Raw genomic sequence first — 23,914 nt, 5'->3', positions numbered from 1 at the left:
TGGAATCCAGGTCTCTTGGGTGCCAGGACTATGTACTTTCTACTAGGCTGCTCTGTATAGGAAGCACTTTAACAAATGCCATCATTATTATTATTATCATTATTACTCATATCCCTGGCCCATGCCATTTGCTGTGTCACTGGCCAGCAGTAGTCATAGCCCTTTCTCTTCAGTGTCTGGTAGGCCAACCCCTCCTCGTCCTGGAAAGCCTGGGCGACCATGAGTCACTGGATAAACTTTCTAGTGCTTGCAATGCAGCTGCCATCAGGAACAGATGGCATTCATGGCCTCACTTGATTCACAGAGTTTCTCTCACTGATTCCCCACTACTACTGAGGGACCCCTGTCATTTGATGACTTTTTTCACAACACTATATCACTCATAAGGGGATTTCATATTACTTTCCCAGAGGTTGTGGAACCAATCCTTATTTATAGTCCATGGGAAAACAAACTCACATGACCCAGACGTTCATGATGCAACCATGCTTTTCAAGAACATAACCCAGTTGGATCATGGGGAATGCTCATATTCTCCTATTCCTTAGAATTTTGTGCGACCACAGTTTTCTGTGTCCCTGAATAGCACAATCTGTCATTTCAAGCTGGTTGTGCAAACACTTCTGAGATAGCATCACACTTCTCCTTGCTTTATGAATGTATCATTGTGATTACTTAAAGAAGTCCCCCTGCTGTGAATGTTTGGGCATATCATTTAACTTCTCTGTGCCTCAGCTTCATGTGTAAAATGGGTTTTAACTACCAGTTGTTGATAATAATAATAATAATTGTGGCATTTGTTAAGCACTTACTATCTGCCAGGCACTGCATTAAGCACTAGGATAGATACAAGCAAATCAGGTAGGACACAGTCCCTGTCCCATGTGGGACTCACATTCTCAATCCCCATTTTCCAGATGGGGTCACTGAGGCCCAGAGAAGTGAAGTGACTTGCCCAAGGCCACATGGCAGACAAGTGACCGAACCGGGATTAGAATTCATGAACTTCCGACTCCCAGCGCTTAGAACAGTGCTCTGCACATAGTAAGCGCTTAACGAATACCAACATTATTATTAAAGCACCCACTATATGTCAAGCATTATACTAATCACTGTGGGAGAGCCAAGATAATCAGGTCAGATCAGATACAGTCCCTGACCCACACGGGACTCATAGTCTAAGCGAGTGAGGAGAACAGAGAACGGAGAAGCAGTGTGGTGTAGTGGATAGAGGTCATGGGTTCGTATCCCGGCTCTGCCACTTGGCAGCTGTGTGACTGTGGGCAAGTCACTTCTCTTCTCTGTGCCTCAGTTACCTCATCTGTAAAATGGGGATTAACTGTGAGCCTCACATGGGACAACCTGATTACTCTCTATCTCCCCCAGTGCTTAGAACAGTGCTCGGCACATAGTAAGCGCTTAACAAATACCAACATTATTATTATTATTGAGAACCACCAAGCATCACTGCCTTCCCCCACTAAGCCATCCTGGATTTTAGCTCCCAACCGATCCTGCACCAGTGTGGCTGAGAAGAATTTAACACCAGCATCAAGCCTCCTCAAAATTTTACAAAGCTGTCATTGCTGTGGCTGTTGTAAACGTTGGATTGGGAGCCATGAGGATCCTGCCTGAAACTCTGCTCCTCAGACCACAATTCTCTAATGCTCTTCTTGGGCTTATCACATTCCTGCTTGGTGTTTTATCATTTCATCGTTCCTTGTGTACCTATCACCAACCCTTCCCCGACTTACTCTTACGTTATGAGCTCCTTGAGGACCAGGGACTGCATCTTATTCTCTCTTGTGATATTGTTTCTACTGCTTATTACAGTGGTTTGCCCAGAGTTGGTGTTTAATCTGGTCATGGGTTTGAATCCTGGTTCTGCCACTTGTCAGCTGTGTGACTGTGGGTAAGTCACTCAACTTCTCTGTGCCTCAGTTTCCTCATCTGTAAAATGGGGATGAAGACTGTGAGCCTCAAGTGGGACAACCTGATTACCCTGTATCTACCCCAGCACTTGCAACAGTGCTCTGCACATAGTAAGTGCTTAACAAATACCAACATTATTATTATTATTATCAATACAGTTGCTATTGCTTAATAAGGATTATACAGTAATGACGATACCAAGAGAAAGGTCCTCACAGCCAAGTCCTCTCCTATCGTTACCTCGGCCCCTTTGGGCCAATGATGTGCTTATGCACTCATATCTACCATAGCCAAATGCCAGGCAGATATTTTCTCCATTTAGGGGAAAATGTTTTGTCAGTGTCTGCTAAAATGAAATCATAGTAAATCAGCCAGAGGCAGAAGCTCATACTGTCCCTTTAATGCAATAGAAATATATTGGAAATCCTTAAGAAAAATAAATCTAGATTTTAAGCTCCATCACATGAAGACAACAGGATTCAACATAAATCATTTTCTGTGGAGATAAACCAAAAGAAAAGAGAAATTCATGAAAGAGCAGTTTAATACTGTATAGCTGGATTTTATTCTTTAACAAGGTGTTAAAACATTTTATTAAGGGAGGAATATTTTATATTGATGTATAGTAGTTAAGTGCTAAGAATTAAACACAATCCGTAGGAAAACATTTGCATTTTCTACAAAAGCTCGGGTACAAATGTTTTTGCCCGCAGTGCACAGTACATGATTAGTAAAATCATAAAAAGAAAGTCACCAAGGAGAGTCCATATCAAGTGCCACATGATATAACTAGCCAAGTGTGCAGTTAACTTCAGGAACAGTTAGTACCTGTACTACAAAAATTAGAGGAAAATGTTCCCATTTTAGCTATAATGTCTCAATAAAGGTAAGCTCGCCTCAATCAGAGTATTCCTCTTATCCATCAGAACACTTTTTCTAAATACTGAAAAGGAGCCACAGAAATGTTTTTCTGTCTTCTTAGATTCACTGTGTAAGTCGGCCCTGTAGGTTCCAGTTAACAAGATGTTGGTGAACTTTATTGACCTTGGCCAAGGGGGCTTCTGCAACTGTCAATATATTGTTCAATAAATGACTTCTAGCGGTAAAGATGCCTCTTGGGACGGAAGGCTGATTCTATAAGATTTTCAGAACTAAAGTGTTTTGTGAGCAGTTAACTTACATGATAAATTCCGTCAGGTTACACCATTTTTTAGCATCCACTTTCTTCATCATTTCTTCAAACACTTTACCACACTCAGGCAACTTTTGTAGCATAAGCGTTTCATTGCAACCACTTGCCTCTTGAAATGAACCTAGAAAAAAGGGAGGAAGAGATGTAAGCTCCAAAATGCTAAAAGAGGCCTCATCCCTCACTCTTCGGTGAACTCGGGTGAAAAGAAATGGAGAGCCGACACAGTTTTTCAAATAATTCTGGAATAGCCTGGAGCATTCTGGACTTCTGTAGGTCATTCCCAAGGTGATCTTTTAGAACCTGCTCATACATCCCAGAACTGAGACAGTTCTGCCAAAACTGAGCTGCTCTTGCTCAGTATAAATGGTTACACTTCCACAGTAAGGCCAAAGCGTGCTTGGTCCATGATTATCTTAGATTCTTAGGTCCCACAGCACTCTGAGACTTGAAATGCAGTTCTGTAATCCAAATATTCAATGAGAAGGAAGGGAAAGGGGCATTTTGTATTATTATTTTTGCTATTATAACTATATTTGATAAGCACTTACTGTACATCAACCACTTTTTTAGCTGGGTTTTGGGGGTTTTTTTTGTTTGTTTGTCTTTTGGTATTTGTTAAGGGTTTAGCATGTGCCAGGCACCATACTAAGAGCTGGGGTAGATTCATTCTTTCATTCATTCATTCAGTCTTTATTTATTGAGCACTTACTTGGTGCAAAGCACTGTACTAATCACTTGGGCAAGTACAACAACAAATTTACAAGCAAATTAAGTTGGACACAGTTTATGTCCCAAGTAGGGCTAACAGTCTTAATCCCCATTTTACAAATGAGGCAATTGAGACCCAGAGAAGGGAAGTGACTTGCCCGAAATCACACAACAGACAAGTGGCAGAGCCGGGATTAGGAGCCGGGATTAGAAGCCAGGTCCTTCTGACTCCCAGGCCCATACTCTATCCTCTAGGCCATGATGCTTCTCAGTCCTCATTTATTAAGCCTATTATATTTGTTAAGTGCTTACTATATGTCAACCACTGTTCTAAGCTCTGGGGTGGATAAAAGATAATCAGGTTGGAGATGTTCCCTGCCCCACATGGGGCTCACAATCCAAGTCAGAGGGAGAATACTACTAAGCAGGCATATGGCAGAGCCAGGTTAAGAATCCAGTAGTAAAGATGGTCCACAACAGTCTTGTAATATTCATTCATTCAATAGTATTTATTGAGCGCTTACTATGTGCAGAGCACTGTACTAAGCGCTTGGAATGTACAAATCGGTAACAGATAGAGACAGTCCCTGCCCTTTGACGGGCTTACGGTCTAATCGGGGGAGATGGACAGACAAGAAAATAGCAATAAATAGAATCGAGGGGAAGAACATCTCGTAAAAACAATGGCAACTAAATAGAATCGAGGCGATGTACATTTCATTAACAAAATAAATAGGGTAATGAAAATATATACAGTTGAGCGGATGAGTACGGTGCTGAGGGGATGGGAAGGGAGAGGGGGAGGAGCAGAGGGAAAGGGGGGAGAAGAGGGTTTAGCTGCGGAGAGGTGAAGAGGGGATAGAGGGAGCTGAGGGAAAAGGGGAGCTCAGTCTGGGAAGGCTTCTTAGAGGAGGTGAGCTTTAAATATAATAGGTGCAGGTCCCCAAGCCATATAGACAATCTATAGCAATCTTATAGACTAGTAGGTGCAGGTCTCTGAGCCACATAGAAGGTCTTATAGAATTGTAGGTCCAGGTCACTAAACCATATAGACAATCTATAACCGTTTTACAGAACTTCAAACTGATGTCTTGTCTGGCAGCTTTCCCAAACTAATATTAGACTCTTTTATTCTGCTTTCTATTTCTTTGTTTAACTGTGCATCTCTGGACAGCGCAATGTCGATGTAGCAAAATTTGGTGACTGGTTTGAGTTCTGGGTTGCGGATGAAAGCTTTTGATTGCGTTCAGGGTCTCCCACGGGTAGGCTAGTACATAACTTCACTTTTCTTTAGATTTATTGGCGGTGCATAGAGCTGTGCTGAATCTGCAAAGCAAATCACGATCATTTGCATGTCTTCTGGTGTATATGTCTCTAGAGCATCATCATCTGCATACAGCGGCTCTTGATTCACAGTCTCAAAGACTTTTGCTGATGCACACAGCCTAAGATGGAGTCATTTCTCTGTAGATTGGAAACTTATTCTGACTCCAGCTTGCAAATCCTTTGTTGCATCCTCTAGCACAGCAGGACAGAATAAGCCAAACAAGATCAGCTCTACCTTTCAGCCCTGATTCACGCCAGCAGGGACAGGGAAAGGGTCAGGCAAGGTTACTTCAACCCCGACTCAAGTCCTTCCTGAATTTCTCAAGACAGTTTGCTCAGTAATTGACCAATCCTGTCTTTTAATGGAGTCAATTCAGATATGCCATCCCTCATTATAGAGTTCTTCTTTGGACATTTTTTTCACAATAAAAATAACTGGAGTATTCGTTAGGCACTTAACTATGTGCCAAGCACTGCACTAAGTGCTGGGATGAATGCAAATTAATCAGGTAAGATATAGTCCCAGTCCAACATGGGGCTCACAGTCTTAAGGGAAAAGCAGAAAAAGTATTTAATCCCATTTTCCAAATGAGGAGACTGAAATGAAGTGACCTGCCCAAGATCTCACAGGAGGCAAGTGGCAGAGCTAGGATTAGAACTCAGGTCCTCTGGCTCCTAAGTCCATGTCTTTTCCACTAGCCCATGCTAATGATGTTTTCTGTCACTTCATTGTGGTTTTGCGATATGCTCTGAGCGGGAAATGTGGGTTCTGGGTATTGGGTGTACCCAGGACCACTTTGCAGCTGTTAGTCACCAACACACTCACAGATGCTATGTTTTGCATTACATGAGGGACCAGAAGTCATGCTGAAGGAAAGAGGAAGGCTTTGGAAGTACAGCCTCCAGCAGTCTTGGATGTCCATGAAGAGTTGAGCCCAAACCCAAGTGCCCTATAATAAGGAAGCAAACTCTAACCCTGACCATGGGGTCAGGACAGGAGCATTAGCCAGCATAATAATAATGATATTGGTTAAGTGCTTACTATGTGCCAAGCACTGTTCTAGGTGCAGGGGTAAATACAAGGTAATCGGGGTTTCCCACATAGGGCTCACAGTCTTGACCCCCATTTTACAGATGAGATAAATGAGGCATAGAGAAGTTAAATGGCTTGCCCAAGGTCACACAGCAGACAAGTGGCAGAGCCAGGATTAGAACCCACGTCCTCCGACTCCCAAACCCATGCTCTTTCCACTAAGCCATGCTGCTTCTCTGCATGTGTGTGAATAATAAAGCAACACTCCATCTGAGGGAAAAAGCCAAAGGTCCCACATTCCCACCACAAAGACTCTGCTCCAATCCCAACAGTGGAGATGGGATAGGAGTGAAGGGGTGTGTATAGGTGAATAAGATGGGGACACTAGCCAGCAATTCATGCCTCAGTGATACCGATCCTGTTTCCTACCTTTCTGAGAGCCCCCCCACCCCATCCCCTGACTCCAACAAATTTTCCCAGATCAGGGATGAGGAGGGGAAGAGGGACTGTGTCCCACATTCACAGTATGTCTTTTGGCTCTAGGGCACACAAGCTCGAAAAGCAGTGTGACCTAAAGGAAAGAGCATGGGCCTGAGTGTCCAAGGACCTGGGTTCTAATCCAGGCTCTGCCATTTGCCATGTGACCTTGGGCAATTTGCTTAACTTCTCTGTGCCTCAGTTTCCTCATCTGTACAATGGGGATTCAATACCTGTTCTTCCTCCTACCTAGACTGTAAGCCTCATGCAGGACAGAGACTGTGTTCAACCTGATTTCCTTGTATCTACCTCAGTGCTTAGAACACTGCTGGCATATAGTAAGCACTTAAATACCAAAAACAAAAACCCCGAGAAAAAATCTCCTCACTCCGGAACTAGAGCTGAGTCACTTAAAGCGCCACATACCCTTTAGTAGCTGGCCACGCCAGCTTGGACTACGTCATCCCTGGGGCAGTGGTCAGCTGGGAGGAGCCTAGGAGTAGTGACAGAGTATGTGGTCAAGACAGTGTTAATGAAGAAAGGTCATGACAGGGAAAAGTGAATATGCAGTTGGGAGTGTTTGGTACTGAGCAGATGTGTTTTTTAGAGTGTATGTATAAGGATCTTTATGCATGTGACTGTGTAAGGTGTGTGAGAAGATAGCTTTTCTTTTGGTATTTGTTAAACGCTTACTAGGTGCCAGGCACTGAATTAAGCACTGTGGTAGCTAAAAGCTAATCAGATTGGACACTACGGTCCCTTTCCCACATGGGGCTCACAGGAATCCCCATTTTATAGAGGAAGTAACCGAGGTACAAACTTGTGAAGTGACTTGCTCAAAGTCACACAGCAGACAAGTGGTGGAACTGGAATTAGAACCCAGGTCCTTCTGACTTCCAGGGCCGTTCTCTATCCCCTAGACCATGTTGCTTCTCCACGGGTGAACATGTCAGTGTGAACACATGGTACTTGCACTTATGTGAGTATTTGTGTATACTCAAATCTATCCACATGTTTATATGTGAATGAAAGCAGTTGTATGTGAGTAAACCACAAGAGAAGGATACTTTTTTAAAACAAGACAAAAGTAACAAAGACAGGAAGAGAGACATGCTGGAGTCATTCCACTAGTGCCAGCAATAATAATGTCCCAGCAATGGAATTACAGCAAATTCTGGTTGAATATGCTGTGGCCATGCTAGGCCCCAAGGTGGCAGGTCTTCCGTAATTGTATTTCAGTCCAAGGCTCAATAAACAGGCAAACAATCTTTAATGAAATAGAATCGAGGCAACCAGGGCTTTCAGTCTCGGAAACGTCCGGCTCAGGTTCACACTAATCAATGTTCAGAGCCTGCTGGGATCCAGCAACATAAATTTGAGATCGTCAGAGACTTAGAGATAGTCTTCTGGACTAGATGTGCTGAACTGAGATTGTTTGGATTCAAAAGGATTTTCAGACCCTGTTATTTCAGAAAAAAATAAGGGAAAAAGGGCACATTGGCCTTACAATGCCCACTATCATACTCTGCCCAAATTGTTGTACTGTGTGTCCGGAACAGGAAAATTGGCTCTTGGTTTTCATCTCATAATCCCACAATCCACCAAAGGAAGAGTTTCATCAGTGGATTCAGCCCAAATGCAAACCCTGGTGGGATGCCTGTACTTTCTAGGATTCCTGCTCTAAGGATAAACTCAGAGAAATCAAAACTAAAGCAATTTCTCCTGAGATCCAAATTCTGCTTGTTTTCCCAGTAGCTTTTAGAGAAGGTGAGGCCACTCCAAATCACAGCTGCCCCAGACTACCAAAGATTCTAGACTGTAAATTCACTGTGGGCAGGGAACGTCTGCTAACTCTGTTGTATCGTACTCCCCCAAGCACTTAGTATAGTCCCCTGCGCATAGCAAACACTCAGTAAATACCACTGATTGATCCAAGAGGGATGCAGCACTGGTGGGTGGGGTGAGAGGTAACATATCCATGGAGAAGCCACTGAGTAATTCCCAGCAGCAACAGCTCCAGATTCCTCCCTTTCAAGGGCCCTTTCTCACCTTCCCTCGAGCAGTAGGTTGGTTGAGCGACAGATGGAGGAGAAAGGCAAAGGTGGGGGCCTCTCTCCACCTCCTTTCCAATTCACCCCAACCAAACCAGCTGGGAGAGACATTGTCTGGGGGATGGAGGGAGGAAGGGAAGAAGAGAAGGGAAATGGTAACTGCTAGAGGAGGCTGTCAGTAAAGCAATAAATGGAGAAGCCTCTCTCTCAAACTGTGTTTGAGGGAATAACAGATGAAGAGAGCAGATGGGTCAAATGGTGGAGAGCCTTGAAGCAGTCACGAAGTGATTTTGCCTAATAATAGTAATAATAATAATAATAATGGTGTTTAAGTGCTTACTGTGTATCAGGCACTGTACGGAGCACTGGGATGGATAAAAGCAAATCGGGTTGGACACGGTCACTTGCCCCAAGTGGGGCTCACCCTCTCAGACCCTATGTTACAGATGAGGGAACTTAGACACAGAGAAGTGAAGTGATTTGCCCAAGGTCACACAGCAGACTAGTGGCAAAACGGGATTAGTACCCATGACATTCTGATGCCAAGAGACTCGGGGATCCAGCGGGTGAGCTTGAGGAGAGGAGATATGTGGCCCTAGTGAAGCTTCAGGAAGATGAGCCAGGCGGCAGTGGGTAGCCTAGGTTGGAGTGGGGAGAGGTTGGAGGCTGGGAGGCCAGAGAAGAGGCTAATGCAATCCTCTAGATGTGGCAAACCTAGAGCTTGAATCCCGGTAGTGGTGACAGCAATTGGCGAAGCAATGAACAGGGAGCCTGCCTTCTTTCAAACTCTTCTTGCAACCAAACATGAAGAGTTTACAGCCTAGAGGAGTAAGGGATCAAAATTAAACATAAACCAAGCCTATTTCATTTTCTGTCTTTTCATGCATTGGGATCCTTTAAACTCTCTTCCTCTTGTGTTTAGGTGGAAACCCAGCTCTTTCCTACAGAGGGGTCGACACAGTCTTTCTACCTTTGGAACCTTGTTGATTTGCTCCTCCCTGCATTGGGAAGCAAGAGTTTTCAACAAGGGCAGAAAAGACCTGAAGCAGCTGCCTCCAAAGAGAGTAGGTGCAGCTCAAGAAGGAGAAAATGTGCATCTGTTAAACCACTTGGTCAAATCGAAGAAGTCTCTCAGGTTCCTGACTCTGGCCTCAGATGAAAAGACCAAGTAGGGGTGAAAAAGCCTGATGGTACTTAGAATCCCCAGGAATGTTCCCTAGAAATTTATGTGCCCTGACCAGCAGCCCAAAATTCATTTAAAGATATTCAGATGCTCCCAGATCAGGTGTGGCTTCTTTTTAATGGTATTTATTAAATGTTTACTATGTGTCAAGCATTATTCTTTATGCTAGGATAGGTACAGTCAGGTGGGACACATGCCTAGTCCCACATGGGGCTCAAAGTCCAAATAGGAGGGAGAACATTTTACAGTTGAGGTGTCTGGAACCCTGAGACATTAAGTGACTGCCCAAGGTCACACAGTGGGCAGTTGGCAGAGCTGAAATTAAATCCCAGCTCTTCTGACTCCTGGGCCTGTGCTCTTTCCACTAGGCCACCCTGCTTCTGTGTAGACCTGTAGGGAGTTGTTTCCCTGAGAGCCCAGGTCAAATGGAAAGGCCAAATGTCTTTCCCAACTTGGCCAAAGCTGACAAGGTGCCACTCTCCCACTACCATACACTATGGGTGCCAGTTGGGCCAGGGATCACACCCATTCTGAAGCAGTCACATTCTACAGATCTTTCCACTTCCTGTCAGAAGTTCCTTCTGAACTATGGCATCTTTTTCCTGCTGCTTCTCCATTCCGTGAAGCCAGGTCCCAACTCAGAACATGGTTAAACAGAAAGGTGCAGCTCCCAAAACCATCTAGAGAAACCCAGAGCTGCTTGAATAAGAAAATGTCATAATGAACATTCAGTAGGGCTGAGAGGGGCATCTAGCTTTTTAAAAATAATATTTATACACTGCCACGTGCACAGGTGCTAAATTGATGCCCAGCAATATGTAATAATTCAAACAACCAACATCCTGGTTCAAGAAAACGGCAGCCATGACCATCTTTATTTTAGCCCCAGATGAAGCTGTGTACACGCTTCTCTAAGGGCCGTGTGCACACGTCTCAAAACAGAGATTATAAAAGCTAGAGATGGCAGAGAAAGCCCAGAAATCAGGTAGATTATTTGATGAGTCTATGCTACCCTCCTCCCCCAAAAAAAGCTACTTTAGCCACTAGATTTATATTTTTAGCTAGTCATAACTAAAAGGCATGAAATCAAGATTGTGCCATTAAATGAGGAAAAAGAGAAATATAGAGTTCAGTATTAATATTTAGTCACTATTTGGTTTAGTCCAGAGGCTGGGTACATTATGTTCTGAGGCTATCCCGAATTGTAATTTAGAACGCAATGTTCCAAATACTAAAGATTAAGCACTTTTATCCTGAAAAACTCAATACATCTAACTAACAATATCTCACCAAGCTCCCTAAGTTTGGAGTTTTGGGTTGTTGTGTTCGGGTTTTTTTGCAATACCCTAAGGTAGTGTTAAGTAGAAAGCACTGTTCCCCTATTTTAGTTAGGGAAAATTGAAGCCTCAAGAAATGAAGTGTTTGGTTCCCATGGTAACCCCATGACCACATCCTCAGTCATTTGCATCGAGAGGTATTAATAATTTAAATAGTAATGACCCTGAGGATTTTCCCAGGATTTCTGTGTAAGGGTTTTATCAAGCCTCTTGCATCTAAAGCAAAATGATCAATTGTTGTACATGATGAGTAAACCCTTCTCCACCTGAGTCCCAAGGACTGCACTGAGATGGTAACAACAATTAGAAGGATGGTGCAGGTGTCTGCAGAACTAAGATAGGAGTGATGTGGTACCTACTAATTTTTTTCCTTGGCAGGAGCAAACCGCAACTCTTAATGTTAGTTTTGTTGCCCTTGATAATTAAATTACTGTACTTGCTTTACTTATTGGGTGATTTAATTCCTTCTGTATAATAATAATTAATAACTGTGGTATTTTTTAAGGGCTTACTATGTGCCAGGTACTGTTCTAAGCTCTGGGGTAGATACAAGCAAATCGAGGTGGACACAGTCCCTGTCCCATGTGGAACTCATATCCTCAATCCTCATTTTACAGGTAAGGGTGGCATTTGTTCAGTGCTATGTGCCAAGCACAATCCCTGACCCACATAGGGTTCACAGCCTAAGTAGGAAATAGAACAGCAATTCTCAGGAATTCGCCTCTATTTACCAATGATGAAACTGAAGCACAGAGAAATTAAGTGACCTGCCCAAGATGACACAGAAGGTAAATGGAAAAGCCAGGATTAGAACCCAAGCCCCCTGACTCCCAGACATGTGCTTTTGCCCGTAAGCGACTCTGCTCCTTAAACAACTCTACATTTGGTTCCATGATGGAGTGGGGCATTTTGCATTACGAGACATTAATCGGGAGAAATACTTCCAAATGAGCTGATAAGCAGAACAGTTTATAACGGCTCCCGATCGATCGTCACCATAGTTTAAATCACAGAGTCACCCGATCTTGCAATCTGGGGGCGGAACTGTGGAAAGGGGAGGCAGGACTTTCCTCCTGAGAGGAAGCCCGCCTGGGCCGTGGAGGCAGGCTCAGACGCAGAGGAGAAGCAGAACGTAAATAATAACGATCAAAATACTAACAACTGTGGCATCTGTTAACTGCTTAGTATGGGCCAGGCACTGTACTAAGCGCTGCGGTGGAGAAAAGCTAATAAGTTTGGACGGAGTCCCTCTCTCACGTGGGGCTCACAGTCTCGATCCCCATTTTACAGATGAGGTAACTGAGGCCCAGAGAAGTGAAGTGACTTGCCCAAGGTCACATAGCAGACAAGTGGTGGAGAACCCACGGCCTCTGACTCCCGGGCCCATGCTCTATCCACTGTGCCACGCTGCTGCTTCCCCAAAGCCGCGGCCACCCCGACTCCTCAGGGAGCGGAGCCACAGAGGGAGATGGAGAGGCCTCGGCGGGGGTGGGGGAGGGTGGGAGCCGTGGTGAGCGGAGACTGTGTCTGTTTATTGTTATAGCATAGCCTTCCAAGTGCTCAGTACAGTGCTCTTCACACAGTAAGCACTCAATAAGCACCACTGACCAACTGACTGACCAGGGCTGTCTGAGCCACATATGGAGAGCGGCCACTGCTCCTATTGCTACCACCACACCCACGTCACGACCCCCCAGACTGGGCCGCCACAGCCACTCAAACCGAGAGGAGGCCGAAGAAAAACTGAAGAGGCTCCCATCTGTCTCCTTGGCTTCCCCTTCCCCCTCCAGGGGGGAGAACAGGGGAAGCAGCAAGGCCTAGCGTGCAGAGCACAGGTCCTACAGTCAGCAGGACCTGGGTTCTAATTCCCAGTCCTCCACTTGCCTGCTGTTTGACCGTGGCCAAGCCTCTTCATTTCTCTGGCCTTCAGTTACCTCATCGGTAAAATGGGGCTTAAGACCGTGAGCCCCATTAACTTGTATCTACCCCAGCTCTCAGTATAGTGTCTGGCACATAGTAAGCGCTTAACAGATAACAGATATAGAAAAAAAGCAGACAGAGCTACCCAACAGGGTGGGTGGGTAGAGAGGGACGTGAACAGTTTCCTCCACCAGAGCAGGGGGAGGGGACCAGGTCCACTTCCACTTGCATTGTATCAATAATTCAAGCAACCGATCAGTGGCATTTCTGGGCCCTTGCTGAATGCGAAGTACCGTACTAAATGCTTGTGGGAGTATAATACAACGGAGTTAGGGGACACATTCTCTGCCCACAAGGAGCTTACGGTCTAGAGGACCAAACAGACATTTCGGATGAATTAAGGATGTGTACATAAATGCTGTGGGGCTGAGGGTGGGGGGAATAGCAAGTGCTTAAAGGGTACAGATTCAAGGGCAGAAGTGACACCGAAAGGTGAGGGAGTAGAGGAAATGAGGGCTTAGTCAGGGAAGGCCTCTTGGAGGAGTTGTGATTTTTATTAGGCTTTAAAGGTGGAGTGGTGTTCTGTCGTATGTGAAGGGGGAGGGAGTTCCAGGCCAGAGGGAGAACGTGGGTGAGGGGTCAGCGGTGAGATAGGTGAGAGTGAGGTACAGTGAGTAGGTTAGCAATAGACGAGCAAAGTGTGCACACCGAGTTGTGTAGTAGGAAAGCAGCGAAGTAAAGATATAAAGGGGTAACTGAGTGTGCTGATGGCGAGAAGTTTCTGTTTGATGCGGAGGTGGATGGACAACCCTTGGAGGTTTCTGAAGAGTGGAGAGACATGGCCTGAAATTTTTTTAAAAAAATGATCCAGGCAACCAAGTTGAATAACCCAAACAAAACCCGTCACATTTCTCTATGTTTTAGACTGTGAGAAGAAGACCTTGGTTCTAATCCAAGATCTGCCAAGAGACTGTTTTGTGACCTTGGGAAAGGCTCTTCTCTGTGCCTCAGTTTCCTCATTTATAAAATGGGGATTGAACCCCTGTTCTCCTCTCTACCTAGACCACAAGCTCCCATGTGCGATAGCAACTGTCAGACCTGATTATCTATTCCACTGTAGCGCTTGGCACATAACAAGTGCTTAACAAATAATGCAATTGTTATTATTTATAAATCCGAGCATTAAATCATACTTCCAGAGTCATACTGCCCGCTCCACGGCCCTGTCACCAACAGAAGGCAGTGTGCTGTGTAGGAATCCCGTCTGTGATAGGCCAGAGAGATCTGCCAAGCAGGGCTAAGAAGCAGACTGGCCTAGAGTTATGTCAGTAACAAGCCCGTTCTGAAGGGTTTTCGCTGGTGGCCGACCACTTACAGGTCACTGTGCTGTCTGAATAAGAAGTTAGAATTCCTTCCTAAATCAACCCTCAACTGCATGGGTATTAGAGATTATGATGACTCTCCTTCCCTTCAAAGTCTTATTGAAGGCGCATCTCCTCCAAGTGGCCTTCGCTAAGCCCTCCTTTCCTCTTCTCCCACACTCTTCTGTGTCACCCTGACTTGCTCCCTTTATTCATCCTCCCTCCCAGCCCCATGGCAATTATGTGCATATCTGTAATTTATATTAATGTCTGTCTCCCCCTCTAGACTGTAAACTCACTGTGGCAGGGAATTCATTCATTCGATCGTATTTATTGAGCACTTACTGTGTGCAAAGCACTGTACTAAGGGCTTAGGATAGTACAATATTACATGCCTGTTATATTATTGTATTGTACTTTCCCATGCACTTAGTTCAGTGTTCTGCACTCAGTAAGCACTCAGTACATATGATTGACTGGCTGACTGACTACAGATCTAGGCAAGTGAGTCCAGTGATTTTACCATGTGTTCTTCATTTGGCAACAAATGCTGTTCACATAACTCCTTTGGCTTAGCGAATGAAGAATGGCATTTGACTTGTCTTTTTAAAGCCCTTTTGCAATAATGACCTTCCTCAAAACTCAGGGGCTAAAAGGTTCTATTGAAATCTCATTTTTACATAACTAGAATTTTGGGTGCAGCAATTTTTGCCAGGGTTCAGAGATTTTCTGAGGTCAGCAGTTCACGCCCAAAAAAGTCATGCGATGCTGCTTATTTCGGCTTCTTCCAGCTGTGCGATGTCCATCAGAATGATCTAAGAATCCCAGAATCTGACCCAAGCTCGGCTCTTCCAAACCAGCCTTCTCTCCTGTTTGATCTTGCTAGACAACTACATTCACTTCCAACCGATTTTTTCACCCTTAATAATAATAAGGATTCTGGTATTTGTTAAGCATTTAATATGTTCTAAGCACCATAACTAAGCACCAGGGTAGATACAAGATCATTAATCAATCAGTCAATCAATGGATGGTACTTACTGTGTGCAGAGCACTGTATTAAGCTATGGAGGGAAGTACGATACAACAGAGTTGGTAGGCAGGGTCCCTGCCCACAACAAGCTTACAGTCTAGAGGAGAGGCACTGATGTAAATAAATAGGTTACAGATGTGTACATAAGTGCTGTGGGCCTGAGGGTGGGGTGAATATCAAGTGCCTAAAGCATACAGATCTAAGTGCATAAGTGGAGCAGGAGGGAGAGGGAATTGAGGAAAAGAGGGCTTAAACAGACAAGGCCTCTTGGAGGTTAAATAATCAGATCAGATAGTCTCTGCCCCTCACATGGCTCGCATTCTAGGAGAGATGGAAAATGGGTACTTAATCTCCATTTTACAAATGAGGAAACTGAGGGATAGAGAAGTTAAGTAAATTAAGTAACACAGCCAATGAGGGGCAGACCTGAGATGAGAACCCAGGTCCCCCGATTCCCAGGCTCATTCTTTTTCCACTAGGCCATGCTGCTTTTCTTCAACTGACTCCTTCTAATCTTCTACTGAGTCGTTTATATGCATAAATGTTCAAAGCTCCAGTCCGGGCCAACTGAACCTTTGTTGATTTATCTCCTAAACTGAAGGCTCTCAAAATTCAGCTGCCTAAGAAAGAGCTTGGAGGTTTAAGCATCGTAGTCTCTCAATAAATACTGTTTATGAGCATGGGGATTGAACATATAGGTGAAGTTACATGCGTGAAATGTCCTTCCAGGAGAAGCCTCCAAGTGTTTGTTTATTCTTTGAGAGACTGTACGCAGCCTGCCGGATTACCAGGGAGAAAAAGTGACTGCTTGAGAAGAATACTGAACACCATGAATAATCATGCCTTGGGGATTTTCCATCAACCTGAGAATTAGAATTCTATTTCAAGATTCCCCAGTGTAAACAGAAACCCAAGTCTGATCCTTGAACCTCATTTTCTTAAGTGTTTAAAGAGCTTATAAAGTTCGGCCCCAGAACTGACGTTTCTGAAGCATTTGGAGATGATTTGGTGAAAGCAGCGTGGCTCAGTGGAAAGAGCACGGGCTTTGGAGTCAGGGCTCATGAGTTCGAATCCCAGCTCTGCCACTTGTCGGCTGTGTGACTGTGGGCAAGTCACTTAACTTCTCTGTGCCTCAGTTCCCTCATCTGTAAAATGGGGATTAAGACTGTGAGCCCCACGTGGGACAACCTGATTCCCCTATGTCTACCCCAGCGCTTAGAACAGTGCTCGGCACATTCAATAGTATTTATTGAGCGCTTACTATGTGCAGAGCACTGTACTAAGCGCTTGGGATGAACAAGTCAGCAACAGATAGAGACAGTCCCTGCCGTTTGACGGGCTTACAGTCTAATCGGGGGAGACGGACAGACAAGAACAATGGCACTAAACAGCGTCAAGGGGAAGAACATCTCGTAAAAACAATGGCAAATAAATAGAATCAAGGCGATGTACAATTCATTAACAAAATAAATAGGGTAACAAAAATATATACAGTTGAGCGGACGAGTACAGTGCTGTGGGGATGGGAAGGGAGAGGTGGAGAAGCAGAGGGAAAAGGGGAAAATGAGGCTTTAGCTGCGGAGAGGTAAAGGGGGGATGGCAGAGGGAGTAGAGGGGGAAGAGGAGCTCAGTCTGGGAACGCCTCTAGGAGGAGGTGATTTTTAAGTAAGGTTTTGAAGAGGGAAAGAGAATCAGTTTGGCGGAGGTGAGGAGGGAGGGCGTTCCAGGACCGCGGGAGGACGTGACCCAGGGGTCGACGGTGGGATAGGCGAGACCGAGGGATGGCGAGGAGGTGGGCGGCAGAGGAGCGGAGCGTGCGGGGTGGGCGGTAGAAAGAGAGAAGGGAGGAGAGGTAGGAAGGGGCAAGGTGATGGAGAGCCTTGAAGCCTAGAGTGAGGAGTTTTTGTTTGGAGCGGAGGTCGATAGGCAACCACTGGAGTTGTTTAAGAAGGGGAGTGACATGCCCAGATCGTTTCTGCGGGAAGATGAGCCGGGCAGCGGAGTGAAGAATAGACCGGAGCGGGGCGAGAGAGGAGGAAGGGAGGTCAGAGAGAAGGCTGACACAGTAGTCTAGCCGGGATATAACGAGAGCCCGTAATAGTAAGGTAGCCGTTTGGGTGGAGAGGAAAGGGCGGATCTTGGCGATATTGTAGAGGTGAAACCGGCAGGTCTTGGTAACGGATAGGATGTGTGGGGCACATAGTAAGCGCTTAACAAATACCAACATTATTATTATTATTATTATGAAAGGATCTGGGTACTGGAATGCTGGAATTGGTGTTCAGCAATCCCTCTTGACCACCTTGTATGGAAACATAGCAAAGAACCAAGGGGAAGCCTGGCAGATGTCCTAGTGATACCTTGAAGATATCTGACTTTATGGACTGAGTCCTCACGGCCTAGTGGATAGAGCACGGGCCTGGCAGGGAGAAGGACCTGGGTTCTAATCCCAGCTCTGCCACTTGTATGCTGTGACCTTGGGCAAGTCACTTAACTTCTCTGTGCCTCAATTATCTCATCTGTAAAACTGGGATTAAGATTGGGAGTTCCATATGGGACAGAGACTGTGTCCAAGTTGATTAGGTTGCATCTACTCCAGCACTAAGAACAGTAGAATAGCTCTTAGAATAATAAGCATCTAACAGATTCCATTGTTATTATTATTATTTTATCTGGTGAACTGCCCTAAATTTCAGAGGTGACTTTACAAAGTAGTCTTTCATTTTCTCATGTCTATTAAAGCTCAACTCTGGCATTCCTATAGAAGAGTAGAAGGAGCCGGGGAAGGAGACAGGCTGGTACAGTTAGTGGCATTTTCATTCTGCTGCAGGGCCAGATACACCTCTCCCACCCCTACCCAACCACCAACTTCCTCCCCCGAGACCACCCATTAGCTTCCAATTAGCTGGAGCCGGAAGCCTGGGTCCTGAGCAACTGGTATAGTTTCGGATGCACCTACTTTCCCAGTGTCTATGCTGGAAAAGAAGGCTCCAGTCCTCGGGCAAGAGCTATGGAATATTTTCTGCTTTCCTTCCCATTTGTTTACAGTTTATGATCAGATTTCAAAAGATATTGAAACTCTTCCAGGCTTGTAAGGGCAGGAAACCTCCTCTCTCTCCTTCCACTCCAAATCCAATGCTTGTATACAGACTGTTCTCCTTCTGCACTTCCCACTTTTCTAATATCTCTTTTCCCAGGGGTTTTGCTTTTCCTACTGAAAGAGCACAGGATTGGTGGATGGACAGGAGATCTAGGAAACAGAGTCCGTGCTGCCATGAGTGATGAGATCGAGTGGATGTTGAGTGAGCGTCCACTGTAGCCCCCCTCCTGGGTTCAGAGCCAGACAGGATTGTGTCATTGGCATGGTGTGGGGGACCAAACAAGCAGAATTTCACACCAATCAGGGGTGATGAGCCCTCAAAAGGCAGATCGGTCCACCAATCATAGCCTGCTTGCAGAAATCAATCGGAGGAAGGGGCTGGAGGGGTAGATCGTAAACCAATGTTTTAATTGGAGGAATCCAAACAACAAAGGTCTCCCAGATGCCTTTCATTTGCCAAGCGATTCTAGATTAGCAAGTCACAAATTTATTATAAACCTTTCTCTAATGGCCTGAAGAGTACCATGATAGTAGAGCTGATTTTTCTTTAAGAGATGTGAGAAAGTCTTTTTTTTTTGGTGGTGAATTATTCATTTCATTTCCATGCCACTATCTGTGGTGGTGGCGGTGGTGGTGATGATAGAGTCTCTCGTCACAAATGATGGATGAGCCCTGGCTCATCACGAAGACTTTGGGACTAAGAATCTACACAGTTTCAGGTTCTCACATGGTATTTCTGTAGGAGTCCTGTCATACTTTGCAGTATGACAAATGGCTTAGGCGGGAATGAGTTAAACACTGTTTTACAAAACAAAATGTTATTTTTTTTAACTCCGGAAGCAGCTTCAACAACTTTGGATGTTGCAATTGATAGAAATAAACTTTTGAGGTGATTTTTAGAAACCTCATTCGTAAACTCTTTTAGGCTTTTACATAATTACCATCTTTTGTTATCAGGCACATCCTTCAATTTGGTTTTCCAAATTGTTGAAAACATTCTCAACTTGCTGATGAATGTTATCTTAACTTGCATTTTCAAAAATGTAATTTTGTTGAGGAAAAAACAGTTTGAATTTGATCTTATTAAAAGTCACTGGGGACTGAAAGTTCCATAGGACCTGGATACACACTGTATTACATTTGTTACAAACAATCTAAAACACCTACAAGATCAAAAGTAAATCATTTAATCATCAGTTGTTCAATTTCTAATAAACTGTTGGCCAATCAATAATTGACAACAATCTGTAACTCATAACTTCAGCCCTACTCTTATCGTCAGCCTTATCTTAGTTTTAGGATTAATTATTTCTCTAACTTTAACCCTTAAGTCATTTGTCAATCCTAATGCTAATTCTAATCCTAGCCTTAAATCTGTTTGCTGATTATTTAGATTGTCAAGAATATATATATATATATATATATATATATATCTAATGGATGATGAACCCAGGTTCAGTCAAGAAGACTTTGGGTCTAAGAATCTACACAATTTCAGGCTCTCATATGGTATTTCTGTAGGCGTTCTGTCATACTGTGCAGTATGACTAATGGCTTATATATATATACACATATATTCATATATTTTTTAAACAACTGACAACTGCCTCGCTGACCTCATACATGAACAGCTGACAATTAGATTTTGTAGCTGATTGGTCTTTGCCAATTAATCTTTGGTGATTTATCACTTGCTAGTACACCGATCATGCAGATATAATTTTATCATCCAGTATGAGCAACCTGGAAAACAGATGAGGAAGAAAAGAAGGAGAAAGAGGAAGAAGAAGAGGGAGAAGGGAACTGTTTCTGGGTATCTAACCCACTGTTTGGTACAGTGATCAGGACTTAGTAAATAGGAGAAATGGCGTAGTATGATATCTCTGATAAATACTATAATCTTCATCAAGAGGAAGAGTTGGCAGCAGTAATTCCTTTAGGTGAAAAAGCCCCATGCCCAGCTACTATACCACCCAGTTGTGAGAAACAGCATGGCTTAGTGGAAAGAGCATGGTCTTGGGAGTCAGAGGACCTGGGTTCTAATGCCGACTCTGCCACTTTGCTGTCTGACCTTGGGCAGGCCATTTAACTTCTCTGTGCCTCAGTTACCTCATCTGTAAAATAGGGATTAAGACTGGTGAGCCCTATGTGGGACAGAGACTGTGTCCAACCTGGCTGTCCTGTATCTACCCCAGTCCTTAGTACAGTCCCTCGCTTGTAGTAAGCACTCAACAAATGCCATTAAAATAGAAAAGAAGAATCTAGTTCAGCTAATGAAAGTGCTTGTTTTCATCAAGGTGCTCGGGGCCAACTCTGAGGCTCCTTGAGGTTCTATCTAACACTAGTGTACCTTCCCAAGCATGGAGTACAGTGCTTAACCCAGAGAAAGCACTCAATAATTTTTTTGAGGACTGACTGGTAGAAGCATGTGGCTTCAGAAACCAAAAGCAATGGTAAGTCAGCTTTGAAGATTAGATTGGTCTTGTGCAGCTGAGTCAAACCCAGAATCTTTCCCAAAAACACTCTTAACCTGAGTCCCTTGGCTAGAAAATGCCCTTCGATATGGGGAAAACCATAAATTAGCCTCTTAGGAAACCTGCTTTTCCTTTGAAATTCTCGGCCCACGCCTGAATGCTTCTGAAGAGTTGCCATTTGTCCTGCTAGTTGCTAATTGCCTATTATATAAACTGTCCACAATACCGTAGATGGAACTCCTGATTAAACTTGGAGACAATAAAAGTGGTGTAAAGCAGAAAAGGAAGTGAAACAAATGAAACTTTCAGATCTGAGGTATGAAAGGCACATAATCCCAAGGAAGGATATGAGGATTCAAGCCGATGCCAGGACAAATATAGCACAAAGAGAAAAGCTAGTAGATGGCAAACAAAACGGTCAGAGAAAAAGACTGACCCAGTATCTGAGAGAAACCAAGGAAAGCTAAGGGCTTCTTTATTCAGCTCATTTTACTGTGGGGATGTCATCTGATCATGGTGTGAGAAATGAGGGCCTTAAATGCACTTTTATTTAATTTGGCACTGTATTCACTGGGGTTCTCAAGTGTATGGGTTGACAGGCCCAGAACTTCCATTCCCCTCACCTGACAGAATCATGATGATTTGGTCTCTGTGTTGTGCTTGCCAACATTGTATAACTGCTAGTCCTCCACTTCCTTCACCCCAAAAATGATCTCCAGGTGTAATCAGGGGCAACTATTACTTGAGCCGGAATGGTCCTTCCCAGTTTTTATTATACCTTAACTACATACGCCAGACTGTCATTCAATTCATAGAATTGCTAGAGAAGCAGCGTGGCTCAGTGGAAAGAGCCCGGGCTTTGGAGTCAGAGGTCATGAGTTCGAATCCCAGCTCTGCCACTTGTCAGCTGTGTGACGGTGGGCAAGTCACTTCACTTCTCTGTGTCTCAGTTCCCTCATCTGTAAAAGGGGGATGAAGACTGTGAGCCCCACTTGGGACAACCTGATTCCCCTGTGTCTACCCCAGCGCTTAGAACAGTGCTCTGCACATAGTAAGCGCTTACCAAATACCAACATCATAGTAAATCAATAGTATTTATGGGGTGCACACTCTGTACTGAGCACATTCTTCCCCGTTAGACTACAAACTTTCCCGCTGGACTGTAAACTCCTTGATTTCAGGGAACACCTGCTCCACACGTATTGAAGTAGAAGAAACAGCATGGCTCAGTGGAAAGAGCACAGGCTTGGGAGTCAGAGTTCATGGGTTCTAATCCCAGCTCCGCCACTTGTCAGCTGTGTGACTTTGGGCAAGTCACTCAACTTCTCTGGGCCTCAGTTACCTCATCTGTAAAATGAGGATGAAGACTGTGAGCCCCATGAGGGACAACCCGATCACCTTGTATCTCCCCAGCGCTTAGAACAGTGCTTTGCACATAGTAAGCGCTTAACAAATACCAACATTATTATTATTGCATTATCCCAAATGCTTTGCTCAATGCTCTGCACTTGTTATGTTCTCAATAAATACTATGGTTGACTGAAGCTGCCTCCAGAAGTCACTACAAGCTCTTGGGAGAGTACACTACAAAACACGTCCTAGAGGACAGAGCATGGGCCTGGGAGCCAGAAAGTCTTGGGTTCTAATTCCAGCTCTGCTACTTGTCTGCTGTGTGAACTTGGGCAAGTCACTTAACTTCTCTGGGCCTCAGTTACCTCATCTGTACGATGGTGATTAATATGGGGAGTTCTATGTGGGACATGGACTGTGTCTAACCTGATTAGTTTGTTTCTACCCCAGCACTTAGTGCAGTTCCGGGCACATAGTAAGTGCTTAACAAATACCATTTAAAAAAAATTGGTAGACACATTCCCTGCCCATGGTAAGTTTACAGTCTAGAGGCTATCATGCTAGTTGTCATGACAGTCACTACTCTCCCAAGTGCTCAGTACAGTGCTCTACACACAGTAAGCACTCAATAAATATGACTGGATGATTGAATGAATGAATACTGCTGTTGCCATTCCCATCATCACCAATCCCTATTTTCCCATTTGAAAAACAGGGCCCCTCTTTGCCTCACGAGGATTTTGTGGGTATTCAATAAATTGTATTTACTGAGCACTTGTGGTGGGCAGGGCACAGTACTAAGTGTTTAGTCATTGGTTTGAAGAAATAAATGAATCTGGATAATGGCTGAAAGTATTCAGCTAGTCATGAATAAATTTATATATTACGCATAGTAGCAGTAATAGTAGAAATAGTGATAATAGTAGTCCCGCTAGACTGTAAGCTCGTTATTGGCAGGGAATATATCTGTTATATTGTTACACTGTTCTCTCTCAGGTGCTTAGTACGGTGATTTGAAAACAGTAAGCACTCATTAAACCCAACTGACTGACTTAATTGCATTTATTTTATTTAGCATCCCCTTGATGTTGTACCCCGTAGTAGGTACTTGGGAAGTACAGAATAAAGAAGTGACACATTCCCTGCCCACAGATAGCTTATTTTTTTAAAATGATATTTCTTAAGTGCTTACGATGTGCCAGGCATTGTTCTGAGCGCTGAGGTAGATACAAGCTAATCAGGTTGGATTCAGTCCGTGTCCCACATTGGGTTCACAGTTTCAATCCTCATTTTACAGATGAGGGACTGAGGCCTAAAGAAGTGAAGTGGCTTGCCCAAGGTCACACAGCAGACAAGTGGCAGAGCTGGGATTAGAACACAGGTCCTCTGACTCCCAGATCTGTACTCTATCCACTAGGCCATGCTATTTCTCACGCT

General features: G+C 44.3%; 1 protein-coding gene across 1 annotated transcript in view; it reads right to left on the bottom strand.

The window, feature by feature from the left end:
* The window catches only part of RAMP3 (receptor activity modifying protein 3), a 72,961-nt gene that overhangs the window by 26,498 nt on the left and 22,549 nt on the right, over positions 1 to 23,914 (bottom strand). The window contains exon 2 of the mRNA XM_029062101.1: positions 3,113 to 3,245. Within this exon, the coding sequence (XP_028917934.1) occupies positions 3,113 to 3,245 (133 nt within the window). The remainder of the gene's footprint in view (positions 1 to 3,112; positions 3,246 to 23,914) is intronic.

The sequence above is a fragment of the Ornithorhynchus anatinus genome, chromosome 4 (assembly GCF_004115215.2).
Source record: "Ornithorhynchus anatinus isolate Pmale09 chromosome 4, mOrnAna1.pri.v4, whole genome shotgun sequence".
NCBI classification, from domain to species: Eukaryota; Metazoa; Chordata; class Mammalia; order Monotremata; family Ornithorhynchidae; genus Ornithorhynchus; species Ornithorhynchus anatinus.
This window is presented reverse-complemented; position numbering and strand designations above follow the sequence as displayed.